This window comes from Barbus barbus (assembly GCF_936440315.1).
Source record: "Barbus barbus genome assembly, chromosome: 20".
NCBI classification, from domain to species: domain Eukaryota; kingdom Metazoa; phylum Chordata; class Actinopteri; order Cypriniformes; family Cyprinidae; genus Barbus; species Barbus barbus.
In genome coordinates this window covers 243,975-271,243 of record NC_136748.1, presented here as the reverse complement: position 1 = coordinate 271,243, position 27,269 = coordinate 243,975, and the positions used below count along the sequence as shown (strand labels likewise).

Here is a 27,269-nt window from a genome sequence, read left to right as displayed (position 1 = left end):
ACACACACCCGGAGCAGTGGACAGTCAATGCTGCAGCACCCGGGGAGCAGTTGGGGGTTTGGTGCCTTGCTCAAGGGTCTCACCTCAGTCGTGGTATTGAGGATGGAGAGAGCGCTGGACATTCACTCCCCCCACCTACAATCCGTGCCGGACCTGAGACTCAAACCCATGACCTTCAGGTTACAAGTCCAACTCTCTATCCATTAGACCACGACTGCCCCCGTGGCCTAATGATTCAGCATCAGCAGGTGTTGACATTTCCCAACAACACAGAAGTAATGACTTTATGTCGTGGACTTAGGGGGTGTCACGCAACACAAACCTATTTCATGATTTGAAACAATAGTCTATCACTCATTAGAACAGGGGTCACCAGGCTCGGTCCTGGAGCACCAGTGTCCTGCAGAGTTTAGTTCCAGCTTGCCTCAACACCACCTGCCACAACATTTCTAGTATAGCCTAGCAAGACCTTGATTAGCTGGTTCAGGGGTATTTAAACTGTGCAGGACACCGGCGCTCCAGGACCAAGTGTGGTGACCCCTGCATTAGAGCATGCAGAAACTAGGAAATTCATTTTTCAATTAAGATATTTATTTTATTAATGAAAAATGACTGGAAAAGTGTCAAGAATTCAAAGACGTGAAGTGTTTGTCATGTTCTCATCATAAATAGTCGTTTAAAACCACAATTAAAGTCTGACTTCTACAACTTTCACTTAGGATAAAAATGTGAAATGTATCATGGTAATTATCTATATCAACTGATATAAAACATCTTCTTGGGAATTGTTTGGGCCATATTGTCCAGCTCTACTTTCAAGGGAACTGAGTGACTTCAGAATAGTTTCGATGCCATTTTCATTTAATGCCTGATAAAGTAGCATTTACGAACACAGTGCCTCTGTGTGCATCGCAAACCGCTGTATTTCTGCCGTCCAAAAGACGCCAGAGACCTATTGACAGAGAATGAATGTGTATTTGCAATGAGCCTGTTTGTTGTTTTTGTTCAGATCAATACGAAAATCCACCCATGATTTTACACAGCAAACACACAGTGCTAAATATAAAAACAAATGGTTTAAAGGCTGAAATGATCATTTTCTAAAACTTTTTGTTTTTGTGAAAACTTGTATCTGAGCTGTAAATCCTGATATCGGTTTAATATGGTACTAGTCATAGCTATATCCCGCTCATACCATAGAAATTACATTTCTGCAGGTAACAAAAAGCCTTAAATTTGATTTTAAAAATCCTGCAGATACCGTGCAGGCCTAAATAGCTAAATAAAATGTCTTGCTTTATATGTGTTGATATTTGTGTTTTGAAAAGGAGGACAGACTGCAAAGGGCCCAGAATGGGGTGTAGCATGGGTCAGAGAAGAACACGGTACACTTTGACCAGGAGCAGTTCTAGACACTTTTTAGATTGTCATTGACTTTTTTTGTTCGTTCAATTTGCACACTGAACATGGGTTGGAGCTCTGAACTCTCAAAGGGCACCAGATTAATGCATTTAAATTTAAAATGAATAAAATGTTCTCCCGGGGGGGCAGGCATACCCCCGGACCCCTCTAGAGCGAAGCAGGACCACCCAGCACTGCCTCACTAAATCTGACATGAGCATCATGAACCTCCAGCCACCTCCATTAGCCCCAGATGCTTTCAAATCCTGGAAACAGCCTTTACTCATCGCTGTTAAAGATATCCCTTACGGAAATTAACCATGCATTTACCACACAAAAAAACAAACATTGTTACTATAGTTCAACCATGGTAGCCACAGATTAACCATGGTTTTGCTACACTAACCATAGTTTAACCATGAAGTAAAACTGTGGTTAAATGGTGATCAATACGCCAACAAAAAAGGGTTATTACAACTTTACTATAATGGTCAATTTTCGTAAGGGATAGAGCAATTACAGTCGTATGTGATTTCATTATAAGGATTTAGGTTAGGTTTAAACTAATAAACTTGGAGATACAGTGTGCACCCATCAGAGTAAACTTTACTCTAAATTACACTTTATCCCAGTTATTGTATTTATTTTGCTTTGTTATTTTTAGTTAAACTGTTTCTTTTTTCTCTCCATTGTACATATAATAGGACTGGAAAACATCAGAGTGCTTCCACGTGGTAGTGATGGGAGAAACGAACCTGTTCGAAGATTCGAATCAATTGAATCAAATACTTAGGAAATGATTCAGTGATTCGAAGCACGACTGCTGGTCAGAACTCAGGCTAAAACATGCATAAAAACGGCTTTTAAAACCCCATGGCAAATGTTTTATAGAAAGTATAATACATAAAATGCAATAAAAATAATAATAAAATACCATTAAATATGAAGTGTATACGTGTGGTTTTTAAAATATTTGATATTAATTTGCAGGGCTTGCTTTGTTTATAGAGGCCAGTAAGAAACTATTAACTACTTCTCATCCTTTTAATTACACAAATGTCTCATTAAAATGTCTAAAAGTGATGAAACCAATCCGAGATCAGGTAAAAACCATCGACGCTGGTTCAATGTTTCGCTGCTGGGGGGCGATCGAGACAAATGATTCACTAAAGTGTCGAAGCTTCACGAAGCAGTGATTCGAAAGCGGCCGTCACTACCACGTGCTCAGGACAGTCTCTGTGATTGGTGGTTCTCTCTGACGTCATGTCCATCATGGCCGCGTCCTTGTGTTGTGCACGTGCGTGAACGCGACAGATAACAGCACGTAAGCTTTAGCTTTATTCACACTATTAATATTGTAAAATACTCGTGTTGATATGAGTCACGTGTTATCAGAGTGGGGTTAGTCTAATGTAATAGTTTGCGCATGTTGTTGATTGATGTAAATACACTGATGTAACCTGGGTTTTGCGCAGAATTCGGTTCTTTTATCTTTATGCTGAGATATAGAAACCGGTGTAAATAATTATGCTGTGCATTATGTATCGTATTATCATCACTGAACCATGTTAGTAAGTTTATTGTCCTTTCGCAATTTGTTTCTGTGGCATTTCTTCAGTGATCAACATCAATTATTAATAAATACAAACAAACATCAACACATTACAACATATATATCTGTCCCTGCAGCACAAAAGCAGTCATGAGTAACACAGGTATATTTGTAGCAATAGCCAACAATACATTGTATGGATCAAAATTATTCATTTCTCTTTTATGACAAAAATCATTAGGATATTAAGATCATGTTCCATCAAGATATTTAGTACATTTCCTACCGTAAATATATCAAAACTTCATTATTGATTAGTAATATGCATTGCTAAGAACTTCATTTGAACAACTTTAAAGGAGATTTTCTCAATATTTAGATTTTTTTGCTCCCTCAGATTCCAGATTTTCTAATAGTTGTATCTCAGACAAATATTGTCCTATCATAACAAACCATACATCAATGGAAAGATTATTTATTCAGATGATGATGATGTATCTCAATTTAGAAAAAACTGACCCTTACGACTGGTTTTGTGGTCCAGGATAGCAAATACACCCGGGGTCAAACAGCAACAGAATCAGTGTCATAGATGTGAAATGAGAACGCATCTGTTTCTGTCTCTTCAGGAGAAGATGAAGGTGAAGATGAAGGTGAAGAAGCCTCGCTTGATCTCCTCCAAGAGAGGGGTGGTGGTGCAGGGCCAGTGGAAGGCGGTGAATGTGGACCCCAGTCTGTTCTCTGATGATGGTCTGGACGGTCTGGTGTGCTTCGAGGAGCTGACCGAGTACTCGCTGGTGGAGCCGGAGAAGACCAACACCACGCAGGGTCCCGCAAACACCACCAGCAAAGCCAAGAAGAAGAGAAAAGCTGCTGAAGAGCAGCTGCAGCCTGTAGAGGAAGATATTGAACAAAAGCCTGATAGAAAGAAGAAAAAGAAGCAGAAGAGATGCAATGCGGACGAGGAACCTCAGGACATGTCTGTTCTGGAGGAGATGGTGGAAGCCGAGCGGGATTCAGAGGACGAGAGTCCTGATCTGACTCCAGACACACAACACACACCGTCCAAGAAGAAGAAGAAGAAGCCACGTAAGAAGAAGAAGAAGAAAGCGCTTGCAGACGCAGCAGAAGCTGTGTCCGAGCCCGGCGGGCCACCTCCGTCTCAGAAGAAGAGCAGGAACTGGAGCCGGTCAGCCGAGGGTGCGAGCGCAGACGTGTCGGCCTGGAAGGACCTGTTCGTACCTGCGCCGGTGTTAACTGCCCTGAGCGCTCTGGGGTTTTCAGCCCCGACTCCGATCCAGGCCCTGACGCTGCCGGCGGCCATCAGAGACCGACTGGACATCCTGGGAGCGGCCGAGACCGGTGAGAGATCGCTGACCGACACCAGCACACTCGCTCTCTGCTGTCTGTTTACTGAGCCTTCACTTCAGAAAACACTAGATTATTAAATGCATGAATACAACCAGAATGATCAGAACACTAGTATATCAGCAGCTAAAACTGGTTTGAAGTCAGTTATTTCATCTTCTGCTGGAGTGTGTCAGTAGCAAACATTCATTCAGCCATTAACTGTAATAATCCAGTGAGATGTTAGAGTCTGTCTGAATGACATGAAGAAACAGAACAAACTGAGAAACTGAGGTGTCAAAATAACAGTTTTCACCTGAGATTCAGAGCCAAATTACAGGAGGGTGGAAATGACTTCAGAAAGATGGCAGCATCATTGTTATTTCTACAGAGATTGATAGCTCTATTAGTAAAATCTGTTGACTTGTATTATATGCAGCATGCATTGTGCATTAATGGGAACAGTTTAAATAATTACTGCTTTTTTCCCTGTATTTCCCCACAAAGCTTGCATGCCTGTAAACCAAAAAGTGTTAAAGATGTCTATCTTAATATCCTTTTCAAGACTCCATGTGTAATGTAACCTCTTTATTAGTCAAAAACCACCCAAAACCTTTGAATGTCTGACAATCAAATAATGTTGAAATTAGAAATGTATCTTGTTTTCCTCTTTCTAAGTAATTGCATAAAACAAACCCATCTGAGTGTGGAAGTTGTCATTTTGACTCTATGTGTGTCCCTGCAGCACAAAAGCAGTCATCAGTAACACAGGTATATCTGTAGCAATAGCCAACAATACATTGTATGGATCAAAATTATTCATTTCTCTTTTATGACAAAAATCATTAGGATATTAAGATCATGTTCCATGAAGATATTTAGTAAATTTCCTACCATAAATATATCAAAACTTCATTTTTGATTAGTAATATGCATTGCTAAGAACTTCATTTGAACAACTTTAAAGGAGATTTTCTCAATATTTAGATTTTTTTGCTCCCTCAGATTCCAGATTTTCTAATAGTTGTATCTCAGAGTAATATTGTTCTATCATAACAAACCATACATCAATGGAGAGATTATTTATGTTTATGTTTGATTATTCAGAAAAGTCAATTTAGAATGTCTATTTTAGTTTATATTTTTTTAAATCAAGTTTTTTTTTTTTAGATAAATTTTCAAATGTTTTATTTCTAATTATTTTAGTAAGTTGTGTTTAAGTAGTAAATTCCACTGCTGTAATTATGCATTTGTTATTCACTAGTTTTAAGGTTTATTATATTGGCTTTATATCAGCGATCGGTCACCCTGCTCTCTAAGATATCAGATGTCGTCCATCAGAAGCTCCAGGACTGTTGAGCAGGCAGTGATTCTCAGCTTGTGTGTGTGTTGTCTGCAGGCAGCGGGAAGACGCTGTGTTTCGGGATTCCCATGATCCACAGCATCCTGGAGTGGAGGAAAGCATCCGCCAGCGAGCAGCCGACCGGAGCCGATGACACAGAGACGCGTGTGGAGAGCCTGTATCTGCGAGACGGTGAGGAGCCGCAGGAGGAGAGCGGAGCTGCATCTGCTGAGGAAGAAGAGGAGAAGGAGAAGGAAGGAGCAGGTCAAACACAGAGGAACACACAGCAGCCGCCGCTGCTCGGCCTCATCCTCACTCCCACCAGAGAGCTGGCCGTTCAGGTCCAACACCACATCGACGCTGTGGCCCGCTTCGCCGGTCAGTGTGCGCTGATAAACACGAATATAATGATGATGCTTCTTTTATAAGAGCGTCCTGACTCACGTCTCCTCTTGATCCCCTTAAATAAGACATTTCTATAGCTCTGGCTGAATTTGAAATCTAATTTTGACCACAAATGAGTTTTACCGTTGATATTACCTGAACAGCTAAAATAAATACAGTAGAAACCCCAATCGTTGGCAACCAAATAATCCGTCAGTAATGAGATAATTCATGTGAACACCTTAATCGATCTGATTGAGCTCGGTCGGATTGAAGGGGTGGTTTATTCCTTTTCTAACATGATCGAGAGCGCATTTAAACACTCGATCGGATGTACAGTGTCGCAGAAATAGCATAATGACATAATCGGAACGAGCTGTTCGAATAAAGAGCTGTATAAATGAATATCCTGTCGTTATAAAGCTCTCCTTTCACTCGGCGTCTGTGAAGTGGAGCAGGACAACCTCCCACCAGTCCTTGTTTCAGATTCTCATCCACAGACGACTGCGTGATAAATATGAGCAGCACGGCACAACGGTTTTCATGTGTATAAATACAGTGGGTACGGAAAGTATTCAGACCCCCTTCAATTTTTCACTCTTTGTTATATTGCAGCCATTTGCTAAAATCATTTAAGTTCATTTTTTTCCTCATTAATGTACACACAGCACCCCATATTGACAGAAAAACACAGAATTGTTGACATTTTTGCAGATTTATTAAAAAAGAAAAACTGAAATATCACATGGTCCTAAGTATTCAGACCCTTTGCTCAGTATTTAGTAGAAGCACCCTTTTGATCTAATACAGCCATGAGTCTTTTTGGGAAAGATGCATCAAGTTTTTCACACCTGGATTTGGGGATCCTCTGCCATTCCTCCTTGCAGATCCTCTCCAGTTCTGTCAGGTTGGATGGTAAACGTTGGTGGACAGCCATTTTTAGGTCTCTCCAGAGATGCTCAATTGGGTTTAAGTCAGGGCTCTGGCTGGGCCATTCAAGAACAGTCACGGAGTTGTTGTGAAGCCACTCCTTCGTTATTTTAGCTGTGTGCTTAGGGTTATTGTCTTGTTGGAAGGTAAACCTTCGGCCCAGTCTGAGATCCTGAGTACTCTGGAGAAGGTTTTCGTCCAGGATATCCCTGTACTTGGCCGCATTCATCTTTCCCTCGATTGCAACCAGTCGTCCTGTCCCTGCAGCTGAAAAACACCCCCACTGCATGATGCTGCCACCACCATGCTTCACTGTTGGGACTGTATTGGACAGGTGATGAGCAGTGCCTGGTTTTCTCCACACATACCGCTTAGAATTAAGGCCAAAAAGTTCTATCTTGGTCTCATCAGACCAGAGAATCTGATTTCTCACCATCTTGTGGTCCTTCAGGTGTTTTTTTGTGTCTTGCACTGAGGAGAGGCTTCCGTCGGGCCACTCTGCCATAAAGCCCCGACTGGTGGAGGGCTGCAGTGATGGTTGACTTTCTACAACTTTCTCCCATCTCCCGACTGCATCTCTGGAGCTCAGCCACAGTGATCTTTGGGTTCTTCTTTACCTCTCTCACCAAGGCTCTTCTCCCCCGATAGCTCAGTTTGGCCGGACGGCCAGCTCTAGGAAGGGTTCTGGTCGTCCCAAACGTCATCCATTTAAGGATTATGGATGCCACTGTGCTCTTAGGAACCTTAAGTGCAGCAGAATTATTTTTGTAACCTTGGCCAGATGTGTGCCTTGCCACAATTCTGTCTCTGAGCTCTTCAGGCAGTTCCTTTGACCTCATGATTCTCATTTGCTCTGACATGCACTGTGAGCTGTAAGGTCTTATATAGACAGGTGTGTGGCTTTCCTAATCAAGTCCAGTCAGTATAATCAAACACAGCTGGACTCAAATGAAGGTGTAGAACCATCTCAAGGATGATCAGAAGAAATGGACAGCACCGGAGTTAAATATATGAGTGTCACAGCAAAGGGTCTGAATACTTAGGACCATGTGATATTTCAGTTTTTCTTTTTTAATAAATCTGCAAAAATGTCAACAATTCTGTGTTTTTCTGTCAATATGGGGTGCTGTGTGTACATTAATGAGGAAAAAATGAACTTAAATGATTTTAGCAAATGGCTGCAATTTAACAAAGAGTGAAAATTTAAGGGGGTCTGAATACTTTCCGTACCCACTGTATATATTTGTTTTTAGTTTCGGTTTACAAATATTAATTCTGCTGTTTAAAAGAAATAGAGACCGTGTAGGACAGTGGTGAGAAACACTATGTGTGTGCAGTGTGTGCATGTCAAAAAAAATCAATTGTGATTTGAGGCCTGTGACATAAACGCAGACATCAACCCGATCACTTTATCTAGCGTTCATGTAAACACTACATTCAGATTCATCAATCAGGATACATTCAGTCCGATTGAAACACAAATTGTGCATGTAATCACAGCCAGTGACAGGAACATAGCTGTCTGGTTCTGAGCTGATGGTCATGTGTTTGAGCAGGGGTCAGGACGGCAGTCGTGGTCGGAGGGATGGCTCCGCAGAAGCAGCAGCGGGTTCTGATGCGCCGGCCGGAGATCGTGATCGCTACACCGGGTCGTCTGTGGGAGATGATCCGAGAGAAGCAGCCGCACCTGCAGAACCTGCGCCAGCTGCGGTACGCTCCGCTCCGTCACCAGATAAACACCACCATTCCCAACCAAACTAAATCATGCTTGACTAAATATTATTGCTGCTGTCTATTTAAGTGTTTATCAATTCATTATTAAACACACACAATATATATACAGTCAAACCAAAAATGATTCAGACAGCAGATATAATTTTTACATTTTTTTACTAGTGTGCAGGACTCTATAGCTCATTTCTGTAAGTGAGGATAGCTAAATACTGTCAACTGTCAAGACAGCTTTATTTATACAGCGCTATTAACAATACAGACTGTGTCAAAGCACTTTACAGCACTGAACGGAGGATTCAGTGTCACTAATGTATAATAATAAGATTAAACTCTCAATTTTCAGTTAAAGGCATTTCATTATTGAGTTCAGAGATGTTATTGTCTAGCTCAGTTTAGTTTAAATCGTATCTGTGAAATCAAACTGATGATAATCACTAGAAATGAAGTGTCCCATATTATACCATCAGTATCAGAATCAGAGTGTTTGAACGAATCTCTTGAATGAATGATTCAATGACTCGCTCGTAAATACTTCACTTGTTTCATTACTGGATGAATCAGAGTGTTTGAACGAATCTCTTGAATGAATGATTCAATGACTCGCTCGTAAATACTTCACTTGTTTCATTACTGGATGAATCAGAGTGTTTGAACGAATCTCTTGAATTAATGATTCAATGACTCGCTCGTAAATACTTCACTTGTTTCATTACTGGATGAATCAGAGTGTTTGAACGAATCTCTTGAATGAATGATTCAATGACTCGCTCGTAAATACTTCACTTGTTTCATTACTGGATGAATCAGAGTGTTTGAACGAATCTCTTGAATTAATGATTCAATGACTCGCTCGTAAATACTTCACTTGTTTCATTACTGGATGAATCAGAGTGTTTGAACGAATCTCTTGAATGATTGATTCAATGACTCGCTCGTAAATACTTCACTTGTTTCATTACTGGATGAATCAGAGTGTTTGAACGAATCTCTTGAATGAATGATTCAATGACTCGCTCATAAATACTTCACTTGTTTCATTACTGGATGAATCAGAGTGTTTGAACGAATCTCTTGAATGAATGATTCAATGACTCGCTCATAAATACTTCACTTGTTTCATTACTGGATGAATCAGAGTGTTTGAACGAATCTCTTGAATGAATGATTCAATGACAAATACATTTTTAACAGTCACCTGTTGCCACCTAGTGGTCTATTTTATTTGCTACCATAGACATCAACGTTGCTATCCCAACTATAGACTTTCATCCCAGTATTTCTGTGATAATATAAATGATAGTAAGACAGAAATAATACTGTGTGTAGTTGAAAAGATTGCTTGTGTAGCTATTTCTTACCTAAACATGCTAACGGTGGCAGCGCGAACGCAGATCTCAATGTTCCGGTGTCATTTATTTTTTCAAAGATTTAAAAGACAAGCGAATCAGATCACGTGGAATCAAGTTCAGGATCTGTTAACAGTTAATCATGCAGCTCTACGTCACATCCTTATTTGTATTTGAGGTCTGAGATGTGAGGAAGAGAGAGAGAGAGGGCAAACATCTAGTATTTTAGGTCAGCATTGCCATCTAATCAGACAATATTGTCTTAAATAGCCAGCATAGCACTTCATCTTTATAACATGGGATTTTGATCAAATAGCTCAAGTTCAGTTTATTTGTAGAGCACATTAACAACAGCCAGCAGGCTGACCAAAGTGCTTTACAGAAGAGCAAGATTATACCACATACACAGAGCACAGACCTGACAAAAATTAATGCAACCCGTTTAAAAATAAAAAATGGCCATATCACAGTAGTCAATACACTGAGGAAAACAAATACGTTTTAGCAGGGACTTAGAATACATTCAGTCTTGATTTTTGTCAAATGTTGCAACAAGATGTTAAAAAATGTTTGTGTGAAAAATGACAGTTTTGGACATAAGGTAATAAAAAATATTTTTAAAAATATCTTGAAGTAACTACAAGTGAGCATGTAAGCAAATATCTTTAAAAGAAAGTCTGTGTGGAGCATCCCCTGATCTGTGCCGTGTTCTCAGCTGTCTGCATCTGGTGCATCTCCTCAGGTGTCTGGTGATCGACGAGGCCGACCGCATGGTGGAGAAGGGCCACTTCGCAGAGCTGCAGAACCTGCTGGAGATGCTCAACACGTCCCAGTTTAACCCCAGCAGGCAGACGTTTGTGTTCTCGGCCACGCTGACGCTGGAGCACGGCCTGCCGATGCGTCTGCAGCAGAAGAAGCGCAAGAGCAGCGAGCACAGCAGACTGCAGCTCCTCATGGAGAAGGTGGGCATCAAAGACAAGCCCAAAGTCATCGACCTGACTCGCAAGCAGGCCACGGTGGAGACGCTGACGGAGACACGCATCAGCTGCACCAAGGAGGAGAAGGACCTGTTGCTGTACTACTTCCTGCTGCAGTATCCCGGCCGCAGCATGGTGTTCGCCAACAGCATCGACTGCATCAAGCGTCTGAGCGCGCTGCTGCTGATCCTGGACTGTGCTCCTCTGCCGCTGCACGCTAACATGCACCAGAAGCAGCGGCTGAAGAACCTGGAGCGCTTCGCTGAGAAGGACAGGTGAGGGAACTCAAAAACAGCCATCATCAGTCACGCTAGAGCGGGGCCATCAGTCCAAAACACAAGCGTGATCTGTTTTTCCATGTCATATGGTATCATTATTAGTCATGATAGGTCTGAAATCTAAGATCTGATCTGATCATCATCAGTCTGTCTGAATGACATGAAGAAACAGAACAAACTGGGACTAAATCCAGAAGAACTGTCTCTCCAAGACGCTTCAAGAAACCTCCTGCAAAGCTCCTGAGAAACTCTGCTCAAGAGCACCGAGGACAAAAGCTGCTTTAAACACAGAGGAGGCTCACAGCAAATGTTCATTTAATTTAGTTCATAGACGTTAATTGATCTATTTATGACATTTTTACACGAGCCTAAAACTGTTAACAGTTCTGTAGCTTTGCAGGAGGTTTCTTGAAGCGTCTTGGAGACACCGTTCTTCTGGATTTAGTCTCAGTTTGTTCTGTTTCTTCATGTCATTCAGACAGACTGGATGATCAGATCAGATCTCAAACATCTCACTGGATTATTACAGTTAATGGCTGAATGAATGTTTGCTACTGACACACTCCAGCAGAAGATGAAATAACTGACTTCAAACCAGTTTTAGCTGCTGATATACTAGTGTTCTGATCATTCTGGCCAGTGCTGTATTTACTTTTAATAGGGAGGGAAATGTAAAACAACGCATGTAATTAAACACGTACATAAAGCTTGCTGTGAAGTCATGAGAAATGACTGTGTGTTTGGAAAAATAGCCAGGAGATATTTAAATTATTGAAGTAGTTTTCTGAGTCATTGTCAGCCGCAGAGATGGTGCAGACTCTTTGTCTTGTTTCCAGCCAAAATATCAAAAAATTCTTAAATCACCAAGGATTTTCTAGACAAGTAAAATATTCTTCTTTTCAGAAAAAAACGTCAAAATTGAGTTTTTGCTTGAAACAAGCAAAATAATGGGCCAATGGGGTAAGCAAAATAACCTTGTTTTCTGTTTGAAATAACATTATTTTTCTTACCCCAAAAAAGTAAGAAAAGCATTTTTTGCAGTGTATTCATAACAAAGTCTGTTGTATAATATTGGTCAAGTATAACTGGTATTCCTTGTAGAGGCAGGAGTTAGTGTGCAGATGGGATCATGGGTGATCTGGATCTGATGAGGTTTGTGTGTTTCTGTCCTCTCTCAGCTGTGTGCTGCTCACCACAGACGTCGCTGCTCGAGGCCTGGACATCCCCGGCGTCCAGCACGTCATTCACTATCAGGTACACCCCCGCTCCGCTCTGATCACATCCTGCTCTTTGGTGTTTTCACTTTTACATTATGTAGTGTAATGTAAGGAAAACAAGTCAATTTAGCTCAAAGGGAGTCATTTATGATTGTATAGGGAATTTGAGCAGACTCGCTGTTTCACGGCTGATCACTGAACATCAATCCTGCACTGGATATTAAAATCCAAAATATAGTGAAAACACCGTTTAATAGCACAGATCGGCAGATTAACACATTAACTTGTGAGCACAAAACACAAGACTCTTTTCAATATAGATAAGATTTTATTTATATAAACCTAAGACATAAACGAATCTAACACATGAACACAAGCATTCACACGTTGCAGAGAGAGAGAAAGTGAGGAAAGAATGAGTTTAAGAGAATGGAAATGAGATATCCCAAGTTCACAACAATATGTGCTATTGCATCGACCTGAACAACCATCAATCACTTATTTAACCCTCGCTTTGAGTTTCTCAATGAGGCTAAGATTTATATTAAATACACCAGCTCAGCAAAAATCTGGAAGTTGCTTGCTCGTGTTGCTGATTGGCTGACGGTTCAGTAGTCGTTCGCAGTGAAGTCCTGGGCGTTGGCTGACCAAATGGGGACTTTGCGCCAAACATAACTTTTGAACACGAAACTCAACGGAAAGAAAAGAAAGTAAAAGGATGTAACGAGACTAGGTGGTCTTTCCTCTCATCGTAGGAGCAACTGGCGTGCAGGCCAGAGTACGCTCAAAGAGAGCGATTGGATGGTGTCCTGAGTTTTTAAACTCGGCTCTTGGACACCTCGCTTTTGGATATTATTTTAGCTCTTTTCTCCTCGCAGTCCAGAAATCATGTATCAGTCACATGGTCCGAATTTTACACGCTCTTGTAGAATATAACTTTGGACATGATTTCTTAAACAAGACTGATACATTGATGTCAAAGAATGTCATACACTGATGACAAAGAATTGATCGGAAGAAACGTTGAAAGCGTGATTTTTCAAACTCATACATACCAAACACGAATATGATTGCTTAAAGTCGTTCAACAGTTATTAAAAAGACATTCATAATATGTGATTAAAACATGATAGTCTAATGTGGGTTACATGCATAATATGGAGTTATGCATAGAAATGATTAGTTGCTCACAAGTCTTTTAAGATGATTTTAGGTGCATATGGAAGTCTCTGTGAAGTTCTGTGTAGGACATAGGGACAAGTTCTGTGTAGGACATAGGGACATGTTCTGTGTAGGACATAGGGACAAGTTCTGTGTAGGACATAGGGACATGTTCTGTGTAGGACATAGGGACATGTTCTGTGTAGGACATAGGGACATGTTCTGTGTAGGACATAGGGACATGTTCTGTGTAGGACATAGGGACAAGTTCTGTGTAGGACATAGGGACAAGTTCTGTGTAGGACATAGGGACATGTTCTGTGTAGGACATAGGGACATGTTCTGTGTAGGACATAGGGACATGTTCTGTGTAGGACATAGGGACATGTTCTGTGTAGGACATAGGGACATGTTCTGTGTAGGACATAGGGACATGTTCTGTGTAGGACATAGGGACAAGTTCTGTGTAGGACATAGGGACATGTTCTGTGTAGGACATAGGGACATGTTCTGTGTAGGACATAGGGACATGTTCTGTGTAGGACATGGGGACATGTTCTGTGTAGGACATAGGGACATGTTCTGTGTAGGACATAGGGACATGTTCTGTGTAGGACATGGGGACATGTTCTGTGTAGGACATAGGGACATGTTCTGTGTAGGACATGGGGACATGTTCTGTGTAGGACATGGGGACATGTTCTGTGTAGGACATGGGGACATGTTCTGTGTAGGACATAGGGACATGTTCTGTGTAGGACATAGGGACATGTTCTGTGTAGGACATAGGGACATGTTCTGTGTAGGACATAGGGACAAGTTCTGTGTAGGACATAGGGACATGTTCTGTGTAGGACATAGGGACATGTTCTGTGTAGGACATAGGGACATGTTCTGTGTAGGACATAGGGACAAGTTCTGTGTAGGACATAGGGACAAGTTCTGTGTAGGACATAGGGACATGTTCTGTGTAGGACATAGGGACATGTTCTGTGTAGGACATAGGGACATGTTCTGTGTAGGACATAGGGACAAGTTCTGTGTAGGACATAGGGACATGTTCTGTGTAGGACATAGGGACATGTTCTGTGTAGGACATAGGGACATGTTCTGTGTAGGACATAGGGACATGTTCTGTGTAGGACATAGGGACAAGTTCTGTGTAGGACATAGGGACATGTTCTGTGTAGGACATAGGGACATGTTCTGTGTAGGACATAGGGACTTGTTCTGTGAACAAAGGAATTTCAGTCTTCTATGTGGGGCAAAAGTCAAGCTCGTGGTTTCTATCGTGGAACGCATGTGATGGCCATCTCTGTGACCATCAGTCTTGATTACTTGCCCACATTTGACCATCTCCTTCCTGAGTTGGACTGATCAAGAAGTGTTCCTTTTGTTTTAATGTTGCAAGCGGTGCACTGACAGAGTTGGTTGGTTCGCTTGCTTCAGGATCTAATTTATGGCGTTGTTCTGTTGTCATGGGGCCTCTCTGGAATTTCTGCTCCTCATGTTTCGATGTTCTGATCGAATCTTCATTTGTCTGACTCGTTCTGATCCTACAATTAAGTGTTCCCTGCTGGTGAAATGACCTGCCCAACTCAATCCAGCAGCGTCCTGAGCCATCTTCAAGAATCAGCTAATCATGCATCTCTTCCATCTTTATCTGACCCTCGAACTCTAGCACTCTCTATTCTAACTCTATTCTTGATAAAAATTACTTGCCCCTTTTAGACTCTATTCATTTACTAACTGCTTTTCTTAAAAAAATTAAAACTCTAACACTAGCGTGCTCTACTCTTTTTCTATTCTATCTACTTGTTTTCTTTGTATACATGAAACACATTTTATTGGATAGTCCTGCTTTTAATGTGAATAGACAACGGTTTTATTCAGAGGTGTGTCTAACTGTATTAGCTGAATGAATTGTAGAATTTTTTATCTAGTGTACATCTGAAATGTCTTTTATAACCTTTTGTTAATTGTATACTTTGTATAATTTATTCAGAGATCACCATGAAAAAAGCTTTGATGCTGGCATGGCGTTAAATAGAGAATAAAGAAATAATTGTGTGTATATATATATATATTAGGGGTGTAACGGTTCACAAACTTCACGGTTGGGTTCGATACGACACAGTGGTGTCACGGTTCGGTATGTTTTCGATACGGGGGGCGATACATCACAATGTTGGAAATATTTCAGTTTTAAACTGAAGGCGAGCCCATGGATATCACACAAGCACGCATTTGCACTCTTCACTATAGAAAGTGAACGTAAAAACGTAATGATGGAGCTGTCGGCATCTGACGCCGCTTATTCTCTCAGAGACAACGAGAGACTAATCTACTTCAACAGGTTGACTATAGCTGTTTTCATTTATTTCCTTTATAGTTCTCTTGTGGCTCGTACATACTGAAAAAAAAAAAAGAAAAACTTATTTTGTGTTGTTGAGCGCAGTGGCACTGAGAACATTATATTTCACATACTTTAAGCTTTTATTTTCCAAACATAATAGGATTAGTCCAACGAATCGTTCTGTTTGTAATGTGTACCGAACCGAAAGCCTCGTACCGAACGCTTCAATACAAATACGCGTATCGCTGCACCCCTAATGTATAGATAGATAGATGAGTGTTATATATGCATATGTATATGAAAACCCCTGCTGCGTGTGCTGTGTTGGGCTAACGGAGACGTGTCACAGCACTTGTGTAGCATTGCTCTTTAGTTGGTTTTGATTGCTTCTATTGTCCTCATCTGTAAGTGTGTGTGGGTAAAAGCGTCTGCTAAATGTGAATGTGTCTCTGTCTGGGCTCCAGGTTCCTCGCACGTCTGAGACGTATGTCCACCGCAGCGGACGCACCGCCCGCGCCGCCAGAGAGGGTCTGAGTCTGCTGCTCATCGGCCCCGAGGACCTGATCAACTTCAGGAGGATCTGCAGGACCCTGGGGAAGAGCGAGGACCTGCCTGTGTTCCCCGTGGAGAGCCACTGCATGAGCGCCATCAAGGTACCAGCGCAGCTCTAACCATAGCCACATCACTGAGCATTAGTGAGAGCCAATCAGAATCCAGAGCTCCAGCATTTAAAGTGACAGGATAAAACTGTAGAGTTATCATTATAATTATCATATAAATACACAGAAAGCTGAATGGGATATTCCAGGATCTCACACGAGCTCAAATGAAGATCCTCGTCCCTTACTCTATTCAGTTGCGCTGGTTAGGTTCTCTTAGGGAATTAGATCTTACCGCAGTGTTTTTATCTGAAACACACTTTAGGAACCTGATTGAGGTTTTTAAACTGCTCTTTAATACTATTTTAACTTGTTCCTCGTCATGAAAATAGCATGATGTTAAAACACCAGCCAGGATATGAAGATGCTTTTACACACGTCTGTCATCAGCCATTGCACATTAGCAGAGAAACTAAGATCTATGAAATCACATTATAATAAATATCATATTTACATTCACACTTGCCTCAACAACAAATGAAAAAAAATCCACAAAAGCATTTCTACAGCTTTCCAAAAGAGTAAACGATAGATTAAGGCAGTCTGAAGAGAGGAGTGTGTTCTAGTTCTTTTCTAATTAATGTCTGATAAAAGCACAGTGATGCTAATCTACAGTCAACTTAAAGAATACCGATATAAAACACTTCTCTAGATTGTTGTGAAACGGATCTATTGGAGTTCAACTCTGCACACCTAAAGTCACCATGAAATCAACTTTGAAATATCGGTGTTTATTCTTATTGATTTATCAGTGCACATCATGTGTTTCTAAAAATCATGGGTCCTTGTTCTCTTTACGCCGTTCCTTCAAATATATAAGACTGCTTCACATGACCCCTCAGCGCACTGTCCAAGAGCTTTCGTGATGACGTGAGCTGTGATGATGACCAGCGGTGCGTGTGTTTGTGCTCTGCAGGAGCGCGTGACTCTGGCCTGGAAGATCGAGAAGATGGAGTACTTCCACAGCCGGGAGAAGCAGCACAACTCGTGGGTGCGGCAGGCGTCCGAGGCGCTGGAGATCGACGTGGATGATGACCTACTGATGGGTACGAGCTGCTCCGCTCATCTTCCTCATGCTCCGAGCCGGATCCCGCTCATGTGCTCTGCTTCTGTGTTGCAGGAGGAGGTGAGGAGGAGGAGGACCGGGAGAAGCAGAAGCTCATCAGGAGCCTGAAGAAGCAGCTGAAGCAGCTGATCTCCCAGCCGGTGTTCACAGCGCAGATGAAGACCAAATACCCCACACAGATGGGGAAACTGCAGCTGCCCCTCGCCCCGGCCGACACGGCACTGGCCAGCCTGAGCCGCGACACACTCCAGCGCTGACCGCAGCCTTTCAGTACTGTTTAAATGCATTGTGATGATAATGCAGCTTTGCTTTGGGTGGGATGTTTAAAGCAGTGGCAGAAAGCAGGCAGTGTTTCTCAGATCTGATCTCCTCAGACTCTGACAGACGCTTGTGCTGCTGGTGTATCTCCAGGGGCAGGGCTGGGAAACACTGCTTTATGGCACATTTAATGATATCTCTATGGATGTAATGTCAGTTTTCTATAATGTCAGAGACTTATCTATAGTGGTTTCTATTATCAGCACACATAGTTCATCTGTAAAGGATTGCCATTAAAGATTTAGTGCAAACACAGACCTGATTATTTATAATGAACTACAGAACTTTACTGTTGCATTGATAAGTTCTAATGTGAAAACTTTAATTGGATATCAGTTCCTTGAGGGAAATTTGTGCATTTATTTCGCTCCATTTTAATGACTTGTTTTGCGTTAATCTGTCCATTTTTCTACTTGTGGCATTTCACCTGAAGCATTTACTCTCATGTCCTTTGATTGATTTCCTTTCTCTGGATGGTCGAAGGCTGACTTGTAAACTTGTAGATTCAACTGAAACATCACACTGTCTTTAGTAAATCATCATTATTGAAATGATTCCACAGAGTTTCTGATAAACCGGTTATTTTTCATGTTGAAGAATAAAAACATTTGAACAGGAGTGTTTGATGAACTCTTTAATGCGCCGCGTCTTTTATTCATTCATTCATCCAGAGCACTTGTGATGAGTTGAGTGTGTGATCAGAAGCATTAGTGTGAGCAGATTTAATGAGCTGAATGTGTGTGTACTGCTGGAGATCTATGGATGCGTCTGGAGAGCGGTCAGCGCTCCGCTCCTGCTCTTCTTCTTGACCGTCGCAGTGCTGCTGTCCATCAGTCTCATGGCTCTCCTCTCCAGGTCTGCTTTCTCCACCATGAATTCCTTTGAAGACAGAGAAGCATGTTCTTGACTTGAGTTTCTGATCACGTGCTGCAGGACGACTCTAATCAATCACCTTTGTCATGTCCATCACGGTGTGTGTGTATATGAGGTCCAGAGCTCCGTAGTGACCCAGGTGACGCTGCTCCGCGACGCTCTTCGCCGTGATCAAGATGTTCCTGAGCTCCTCCACTTACCAAACACAGACCACAGGATTAACAGAACAGACTCGACCTTCCCTGATTAATGACTAGAGGCAAGTAAACGACTCGTTTCATTCATTCTGCTGTTTTGATTCACAGAAAGTAGATGTGATTCAGACTCTGACAACATGCTGTTAAACCTGTTACTCAAAACCAGAATTTAAACTAGAACTAGATCTCCAGAACAGAATAAACGGAGTTGGATTTATTCTTGATTCAGTTTGCATGTTAAAATACCTTAAAGGAGATGCACTTTTTCACTGGAGGAAGAGTTATTATGGATTATGGACTCTATGGTATTTTAGTTAAAAACATCTTAAAGCTGGATGTGTTTCATCTTTTGTCTTCTCCAGATGTTAACTGATGGACTGGAGTGGTGTGGATTATTGTGATGTTTTTATCAGCTGTTTGGACTCTCATTCTGACGGCACCCATTCACTGCAGAGCATCCATTGCTGAGACACTGATGCAGAGACACATTTATACAAATCTGGGCCCGTATTCACAAAACATATTCAGGCTAAAAGTAGCTCATAACTCGCCGATTTAAGAGAAAATCTTACAAACAATGGGTGTATCAGTCCTAAACTTTTGCTCTAAGAGTATTTTAGCACTAAAACTAGCTCCTAAATCTGTGAAAGGTTAGGAGCAGAGAAGAGGAGTCCTAAACCACAAACTATCCTAAAATAGCTGTTTCCAGAAATCTGCCTCGGAATGTAAACATTTTTAGAAACATTTGATGATAATGAGCTTTTATAAAGTATCTCCTTTGGTTTTGGAGGTTATCCTAACTGCAGATTCTCCTTTGATTATATCCTTGTTATTAACCAGCTGGATGAGAAGTAACATGTTCTTGTGTCCAGTCTGGTTTTCTGTTACGTTTGCATGTCTTACTATCAGCTGTGATTATTCTACTGTTCATTAAAAGGATGTTTATATGCATATTCACTAATTATGAGAAGCACACATGTAAGAGGCTGACAATTAGCTGAACATATACTTGTTTAATTAGTGACAGCCTGCATTTTAAATCTTTATTTGAATGTTTAAATTTAAATTTTTTAACCTTTATTTGAATATGGCAACATATCACTCTACAATATTTCTATGAATAAATCTCTGATCAGCCAATCACTGTGCACTGTGTACATCACCCATAGCAACGAGGTAAACCCCGCCCCCTCACTCTGAGCTGAACTCTTCTCTCTATTCCTCAGCACAAGTGTGTCTCCGCAGCTTTGTGAAGAGGTTTTAAGAGAAAACTCTTTTACTGCTATTTAGGAGAACTCTCAGTGGAGGGCCCTGATGAAGAGAGACTCAGGTCTCTGGACTGGCCCAGGTGAATGTGGAGCATCATCTCCAGCTGTTTGTTCTTCTCCTTCAGTTGATCCATCTGCGTCTGCCGCTCCGGCAGCTCCTGGTTTGTCATCTGCCTTAACAACAGAAACGCCTCAAAAACACTTCAGTCTGAACGTGTCTGTATTCTCATCATTGGTCACACACCAGTTTGAAGGTGCTGTGTTGCTGTCTGCGGGCCTTCAGGCGGCTCTGGCTGGACTTCATCTGCTCCGTCAGGCAGGAGGTCCTGTCGGCTGATGATCGGCGTCACCAGGTCTGTCCCATAGCCCAGATACTCTACAACACGAGAGAGAAGTCCTGAAGAGGCACTGTGTTCAGATGCTCTTACTGTCTGGAAATAAATCCAGAGTCTTCATCAGGAACTCCTCAAATTTCTCACTTGCTCTTGTAAATACAGGCACCTGGTGAATAGAGTAATTCACATCTGAACACTTTGGAATGGGAATAACTGGTTTATGTGTGGATTTTGTTCTGCGCTCATAATAGTCGTGGCCTAATGGTTAGAGAGTTGGACTCGTGATCCAAAGGTTGTGGGTTCGAGTCTCGGGCCGGCAGGGATTGTAGGTGGGGGGAGTGAATGTCCAGCGCTCTCTCCACCCTCAATACCACGACTGAGGTGCCCTTGAGCAAGACACCGAACCCCCAACTGCTCCCCGGGCGCTGCAGCATAAATGCTGCCCACTGCTCCGGGTGTGTGTTCACGGTGTGTGTGTGTTCACTGCTGTGTGTGTGTGTTCACGGTGTGTGTATGTTCACGGTGTGTGTGTGTGTGTGTGTGTGTGTGTGTGTGTGTTCACGGTGTGTGTGTGTGTGTGTGTGTGTGTGATCACTGCTGTGTGTGTGTGTGTGTTTACTGCTGTGTGTGTGTGTGTGTGTGTGTGTTCACTGCTGTGTGTGTGTGTGTGTGTGTTCACTGCTGTGTGTGTGTTCACTGCTGTGTGTGTGTGTGTGATCACTGCTGTGTGTGTGTGTGTGTGTGTGTGTGTTCACTGCTGTGTGTGTGTGTGTGTGTGTGTGTGTGTGTGTGTGTGTGTGTGTTCACGGTGTGTGTGTGTGTGTGTGTGTGTGTGTGTGTGTGTTCACGGTGTGTGTGTGTGTGTGTGTGTGTGTGATCACTGCTGTGTGTGTGTGTGTGTTTACTGCTGTGTGTGTGTGTGTGTGTGTGTGTTCACTGCTGTGTGTGTGTGTGTGTGTGTTCACTGCTGTGTGTGTGTTCACTGCTGTGTGTGTGTGTGTGATCACTGCTGTGTGTGTGTGTGTGTGTGTGTGTGTTCACTGCTGTGTGTGTGTGTGTGTGTGTGTGTGTGTGTTCACTGCTGTGTGTGTGTTCATGGTGTGTGTGTGTGTGTGTGTGTTCACTGCTGTGTGTGTGTGTATGTGTGTGTGTGTGTGCACGTTGGATGGGTTAAATGCAGAGCATGAATTCCGAGTGTGGGTCACCATACTTGACCGTATGTCATTTCACTAATAGCAGGAGTCTGTAAACGGTCTGAGATAGTTACCTGGCTTGTAAGTCCTGGGCCTGTATTCATGAAAAATTTTAGTGCTAAGAGTTGCTCCTAGTAACAATATTCTAAGAAAATTCTTAGAAATGTGGGTATTTCCTCTTAAAATTAAAGAAAAGATCCTAGTAAAGAAAAAAGTAATTCAGAAAGCATCTTAACTCTTGAAAGAGGTCTTAAGGTCCAAAATTGTTAGGAGTATGGACGAGGACATTTAAGGGGCTTAAGAGTTTCTTTAGCAGCGGAGAAAATGGACGAAAATGAAGAGGGAGAAGAAATGTGTTGCACACAATGCATGAGAGTGAGTTAATAAGACACTACAGATCAGATCGTGCAGGGATCATGTTTGTGACCAATCTTATTAGAGACACACTAACCCTGGATCTTCTTCAGCGCACGCAGGTGTTTCACCTCGTTCTCCTCCACAAACTTCTCAAATTGTGTTGCCCTGCGTTTCGTCTGTGAGAGGAATAATTTCAGCACTCATAACACATTATTGGTGGATCATATAAGTGTGAGAGATCATTAAGTGCAAGGATTCACAAACGTTTATGTGTGTTGAACCCCTTTGTACTGTAATATATACATGGGTCATATAAAATAATGTAAAGATGTTATTATAGTGGTTAATACTTCTCAATATGCTGCAGTGAAAAACAATCATTGCAATGTTTATTCCTTCTTTCGTTGTTTGTATATCAGTGTAGTATGTCGTGTGATCAGTGTTTAGCACAAGCGTTCAGTAAAACGAGTCTCAGGACATGAGTGTCCTTTGCATTCAGAAACACCTCCAATGAACCATATATGGTGACAAAACCTCCTTCATTATCGAAGCCATGGCAAAGAAAGCGGTACGGACTGAAGCCATTCTGTGCTCTCTTTGATGAGTAGCATTTGCCTGAAAAACCGGAGGCTGAATTTTCAGGAAGGCAGTCCTAGGACCGTATTTTTAGGACCCTAGGTTTTTAGTGAGAATGCCACCTACTGAATTAGAGGACCAGCGAAGATGGATGACAATCAGAGTGTGAATCAATTTTTATTTGTTTAACATTAAAAACAATTGTGATGCATTTCATTGGAAAGTTAACACCCAAAGTGATCATGATTTGCTAAATAGTCTTGAAAGCATAGCCATCATATATTAGCCTCTAATGCTGTAAAATGAATTGTTAGCACATTCATTTAATGAAACTTACATGATAAGCCTGTGTTGACTTATTGACAGCACAATAAACTGTAGCACGTTCGTTGTGAAAGCTTAATTACTGATTGTTTTTCCATTTTAATTAAGTTAAAATAATCTTAATGTTTTAACTGTCACATGCTCACAGTCAGCCTGTTTAACGTTATCCCACAATGCATGTTATGAGTACGTCTCTTCATTTTGACATGGTTTTATAATGTTGGTTGAGACATATGACATTTTAATAGTCAGACATAACAGAGAGGCCATCATAACTGACTGGTAAAATACCCCGTGTTAGATTGTGTCATTTACTGTGTACTCTATATGAAGTGCTTTCAAGGACACCGCTCAGGGCAGGCAATAGTATGACAAAAGATTAATAAATAAATTGGTCAAGTACTAGGCTTAGGCCTAATTTATATCTATTTATTTATATGAAATTAACTTTAAAAAAAATTCAAGGCACATAACAATCCAAGAAGGGAGATCTTTTCCTGAACTAAAGAGATGCACTACATGCTGCAAGGAGTTTCATGTATTGTGCATGTTTCTGCCCTTTATTACTATTGTTGTTCTTAATTATTGTCTATTCTCTTCATTATTAGTGCTCTTTATCACCTTAATTATATGTTGTCTGCATTATGTTTGTATTTCTGTACTGGAAGCTCCTAACACCAAGACAAATTCCTTGTGTGTGCAAACACACTTGGCAATAAAGCTCTTTCTGATTCTGATTCTGAAAATCAACTGCGGGCTGGAGATCGTTTTCCTATTTAGCGCCCAAACTCTGGAACAATCTACCTAACACTGTTCGGGAAGCAGACACACTCTGTCAGTTTAAATCTAGATTAAAGACCCATCTCTTTAACCTGGCTTACACATAATACACTATTGCATTTCTATTGTTAGGCTGCATTAATTAGGTCAACCGGAACTGGGAACACTTCCCAAATCAGTTGATGTACTTGTTACATTGTTAGAAGAATGGCATCTACGCTAATATCAGTCTGTTTCTTTACACCCGCGTGGGAGCAGTGCTTTCTCAATGCCACGGAGAGCCTCCCCGACTGCACCCTTGCGCTTACTTCTCCAGGAAGCTTTCCCCAGTGGAGTGGAACTACGATATTGGAAATCGGGAGCTGCTCGCCATTAAACTGGCGCTGGAGGAATGGAGACACTGGCTGGAGGGAGCTCAACACCCCTTTACGGTCATCACTGACCACAAAAACCTGTAATATCTCCGAAGTGTTAAGAGGTTAAACCCCCGGCAGGCTCGCTGGGCCCTCTTCTTCACCCGGTTCCAGTTTTCCATCAAGTATCGACCCGGAGAAAAGAATGTCAAGGCAGTTTCCCTCTCATGTATCCATGCCCTCGACGAACCCTCCACACCTGAACCCATACTCCCTCCAGCCATCCTTGTGAGCCCTATCCGGTGGGCCCTGGATGAACAGACCCGCATCGCCTCCATCACCGAACCCGCTCCGCTGGGAGGCCCAGAGGGCAAAACCTACGTGTCCACTTCCTTGACGACTTCCCTTCTGGGCTCCCTGCATGCTTCCCTGGGCTCTGGACACCCAGGCAGCCAGCGTACTCGCTCCTCCAAGCTCGGTACTGGTGGCCTGGGATGTCTCCCAGCATGTTCATGGATGCTCAGTCTGCACCATCTCCAAGACTCCATATCACTTACCCGCCAGAAAATTAGTCCCATTACCCATTCCACGTCGCCCCTGGTCCCAAGTCGGAGTCGACTTCGTCACAGATCTCCCCAAGTCAGAAGGTTATACCTACATACTCGTTGCAGTTGAGAGATTCTCCAAAGCCTACAAGTTAATTCCCCTCCGAGGTTTACCCACAGCCCTCGAAACAGTAGAGGCCCTCTTCCATAATCTCTTCCACACCTTCGGTATCCCAGAAGATGTCGTCTCCGACCGTGGGCCACAGTTTGTCTCCCGTGTCTGGAAGGCATTCTTCAAACTCCTCAATGTCACCGTCAGTCTCTCCTCAGGGTATCACCCCCAGACTAACGGCCAGACTAAGTGGAAGATTCAGGAGATTGGGAGATATCTCTGGGCCTACTGTCATGACAACCAGCACAGCTGGCTTCCTCCCGTTGGCTGAGTATGCACAAAATTCCCTCAAGCAAAGCACCACTGACCTCACCCCTTTCCAGTGCATACTCGGCTACCAACCCCCTCTGTTTCCCTGGACAGAAGAGCCCTCCGACGTTCCAGATGTCGACTACTGGTTCCGAGCGAGCGAGAGAGTTCAGCTCATGTCCAACTCCAGCAGGCAGTGCGGAGACACAAGACCTATGCAGATGCCCATCGGTCTGCCACCCCCATCTATCGTCCTGTAGATAAGGTCTGGCTCTCCACCTGGGATCTGCGTCTCCGCCTGCCCTGCCGGAAGCTGAGTCCCCGCTATATTGGTCCCTTTACCACCGAGAGGCAGATAAATGAGGTCACCTTCCGTCTCCAACTCCCTGCACGGTATCGTATCCATCCAGCATTCCATGTCTCACTCCTCAAGCCTGTCTCTCCCTCTGTCATAGAACCCGACGAGCCTGCAGTACCTCCTCCTCCCGAGATCATCGAGGAGCCCCTAGTCTACAGGGTGCAGGACATCTTGGACTCTCTGCGACGGGGTGGTCGCCTAGATTATCTTATTGACTGAGAGGGATACGGGCCGGAGGAAGATGTATCTGGCCCAGGACGATGTGCTGGATCCCTCTCTCCTGGCCGAGTTTCACCAGAACCACCCTGACCGTTCCGGCACCCAGAGGCCATGGCCGACCCCGTCGCCGTAATAGGGCGTCAGGAGCCACCCCTGGAGGAGGGGGTACTGTCAGAGAGTCACCACAGTCACCACAGTCTCCACCGATGACACTCACCAGATCCCAATCCCCTGATTTCTGATCACCGCCACCTGTCAGCACTAATCAGCAGCACTATATCCCTGCACTCCTCCTGTTCACTCACTGTCTGGTCTCAAACTTTCCATGTTGACTAACCTGACCCACTTACCTTTTGTCTACTTACCAGTTGCTCCAGTGTTCCTATCCCAGTTCTCCACCGTCTCCACGCTCCACTGTTACCTCCGGATCCCCTGGAAATGGAAAAAGGACATTCACACTCAGATAAGCCCCTAGAGACATTCCCATGCCCCGCCTGCTTACCTGGACATTCTGCTCATCTCATTCCCCTCTGCTACTACTCAGTAAACCTGTTGATTGTATTGCACTTACCTCTGTGTCCTGTGTCTATCTGCTGACAATACTACTATGTCCCTATTTAGGTATTAATTTGTATATATGTATATATTTTGTTAGATGAATATATGAACATGCAAAACATCAAAAGAAAGAACAGGGTATCTGCTTGTAAACAAAAACATTTTATTCTAGCTTCTTGCATTCTTTTTTTTTTAAAAACTTGAATGTGGGTAAGTTTCATAAATAAAATTGAAAAAAATAAACAACATTTTGAACAAAAAGCTGAAAAAAGACTATGAATTGGATTCAGAATGATAATCAAAACATAGATGGAGTCGATCAACACCCAAAACTTGATAGTCATTATTAACTCTTCATTGGTGACATTTTATTCCATAACCCTACACAGTTTTGATGCTTTTTTTATGTCTGATGATCGTGTTAGATTACACGTGGAAGTATTTGTTGTTTCTTTTTTGTCTTAACTTGTGTTTTTTAGAAATACTGTACAGATGTACCCTACCATATAACAACGAAAACACGGATTCTAGGGGCACAAGTATAGCTCAAATATATTTGACTTTTTCTAAGTATAAGTCAAGTATACTTAAACGTCATTTTAAGTATATTTCTGAGAAGTACATAAAACGTAGACTAAAAGCATACTTTCCTATTTTTTTGTTTAAAAAGTATACTAATAGAACACTTAAACTTCTTTTTCGTAAGGGCTATTAGCTGGGACTCCATCTTTATGCTTACAGACGTAGTGACGCATTGCCATGTTCGAATTTCCCACGAAAACCTACCCGTACCACTCAAATTAGAAAACATTATTATAAACTAACTGTTGTGAATCGGGCTAAA

The 27,269-nt window shown here is 42.3% G+C and overlaps 1 protein-coding gene across 1 annotated transcript; it reads left to right on the top strand.

The window, feature by feature from the left end:
* The first annotated feature begins 2,646 nt into the window (after positions 1 to 2,646).
* On the top strand, positions 2,647 to 18,704 carry LOC306885956 (ATP-dependent RNA helicase DDX24-like). Its single transcript, XM_079442788.1, has 9 exons — positions 2,647 to 2,725; positions 3,583 to 4,315; positions 5,700 to 6,020; positions 8,513 to 8,666; positions 10,779 to 11,288; positions 12,470 to 12,545; positions 16,490 to 16,678; positions 17,601 to 17,730; positions 17,805 to 18,704. The coding sequence occupies exons 2-9, from the start codon at positions 3,589 to 3,591 to the stop codon at positions 18,005 to 18,007; spliced, it is 2,310 nt and encodes a 769-aa protein (XP_079298914.1). The 5' UTR covers positions 2,647 to 2,725; positions 3,583 to 3,588; the 3' UTR covers positions 18,008 to 18,704.
* Positions 18,705 to 27,269: the final 8,565 nt, after the last annotated feature.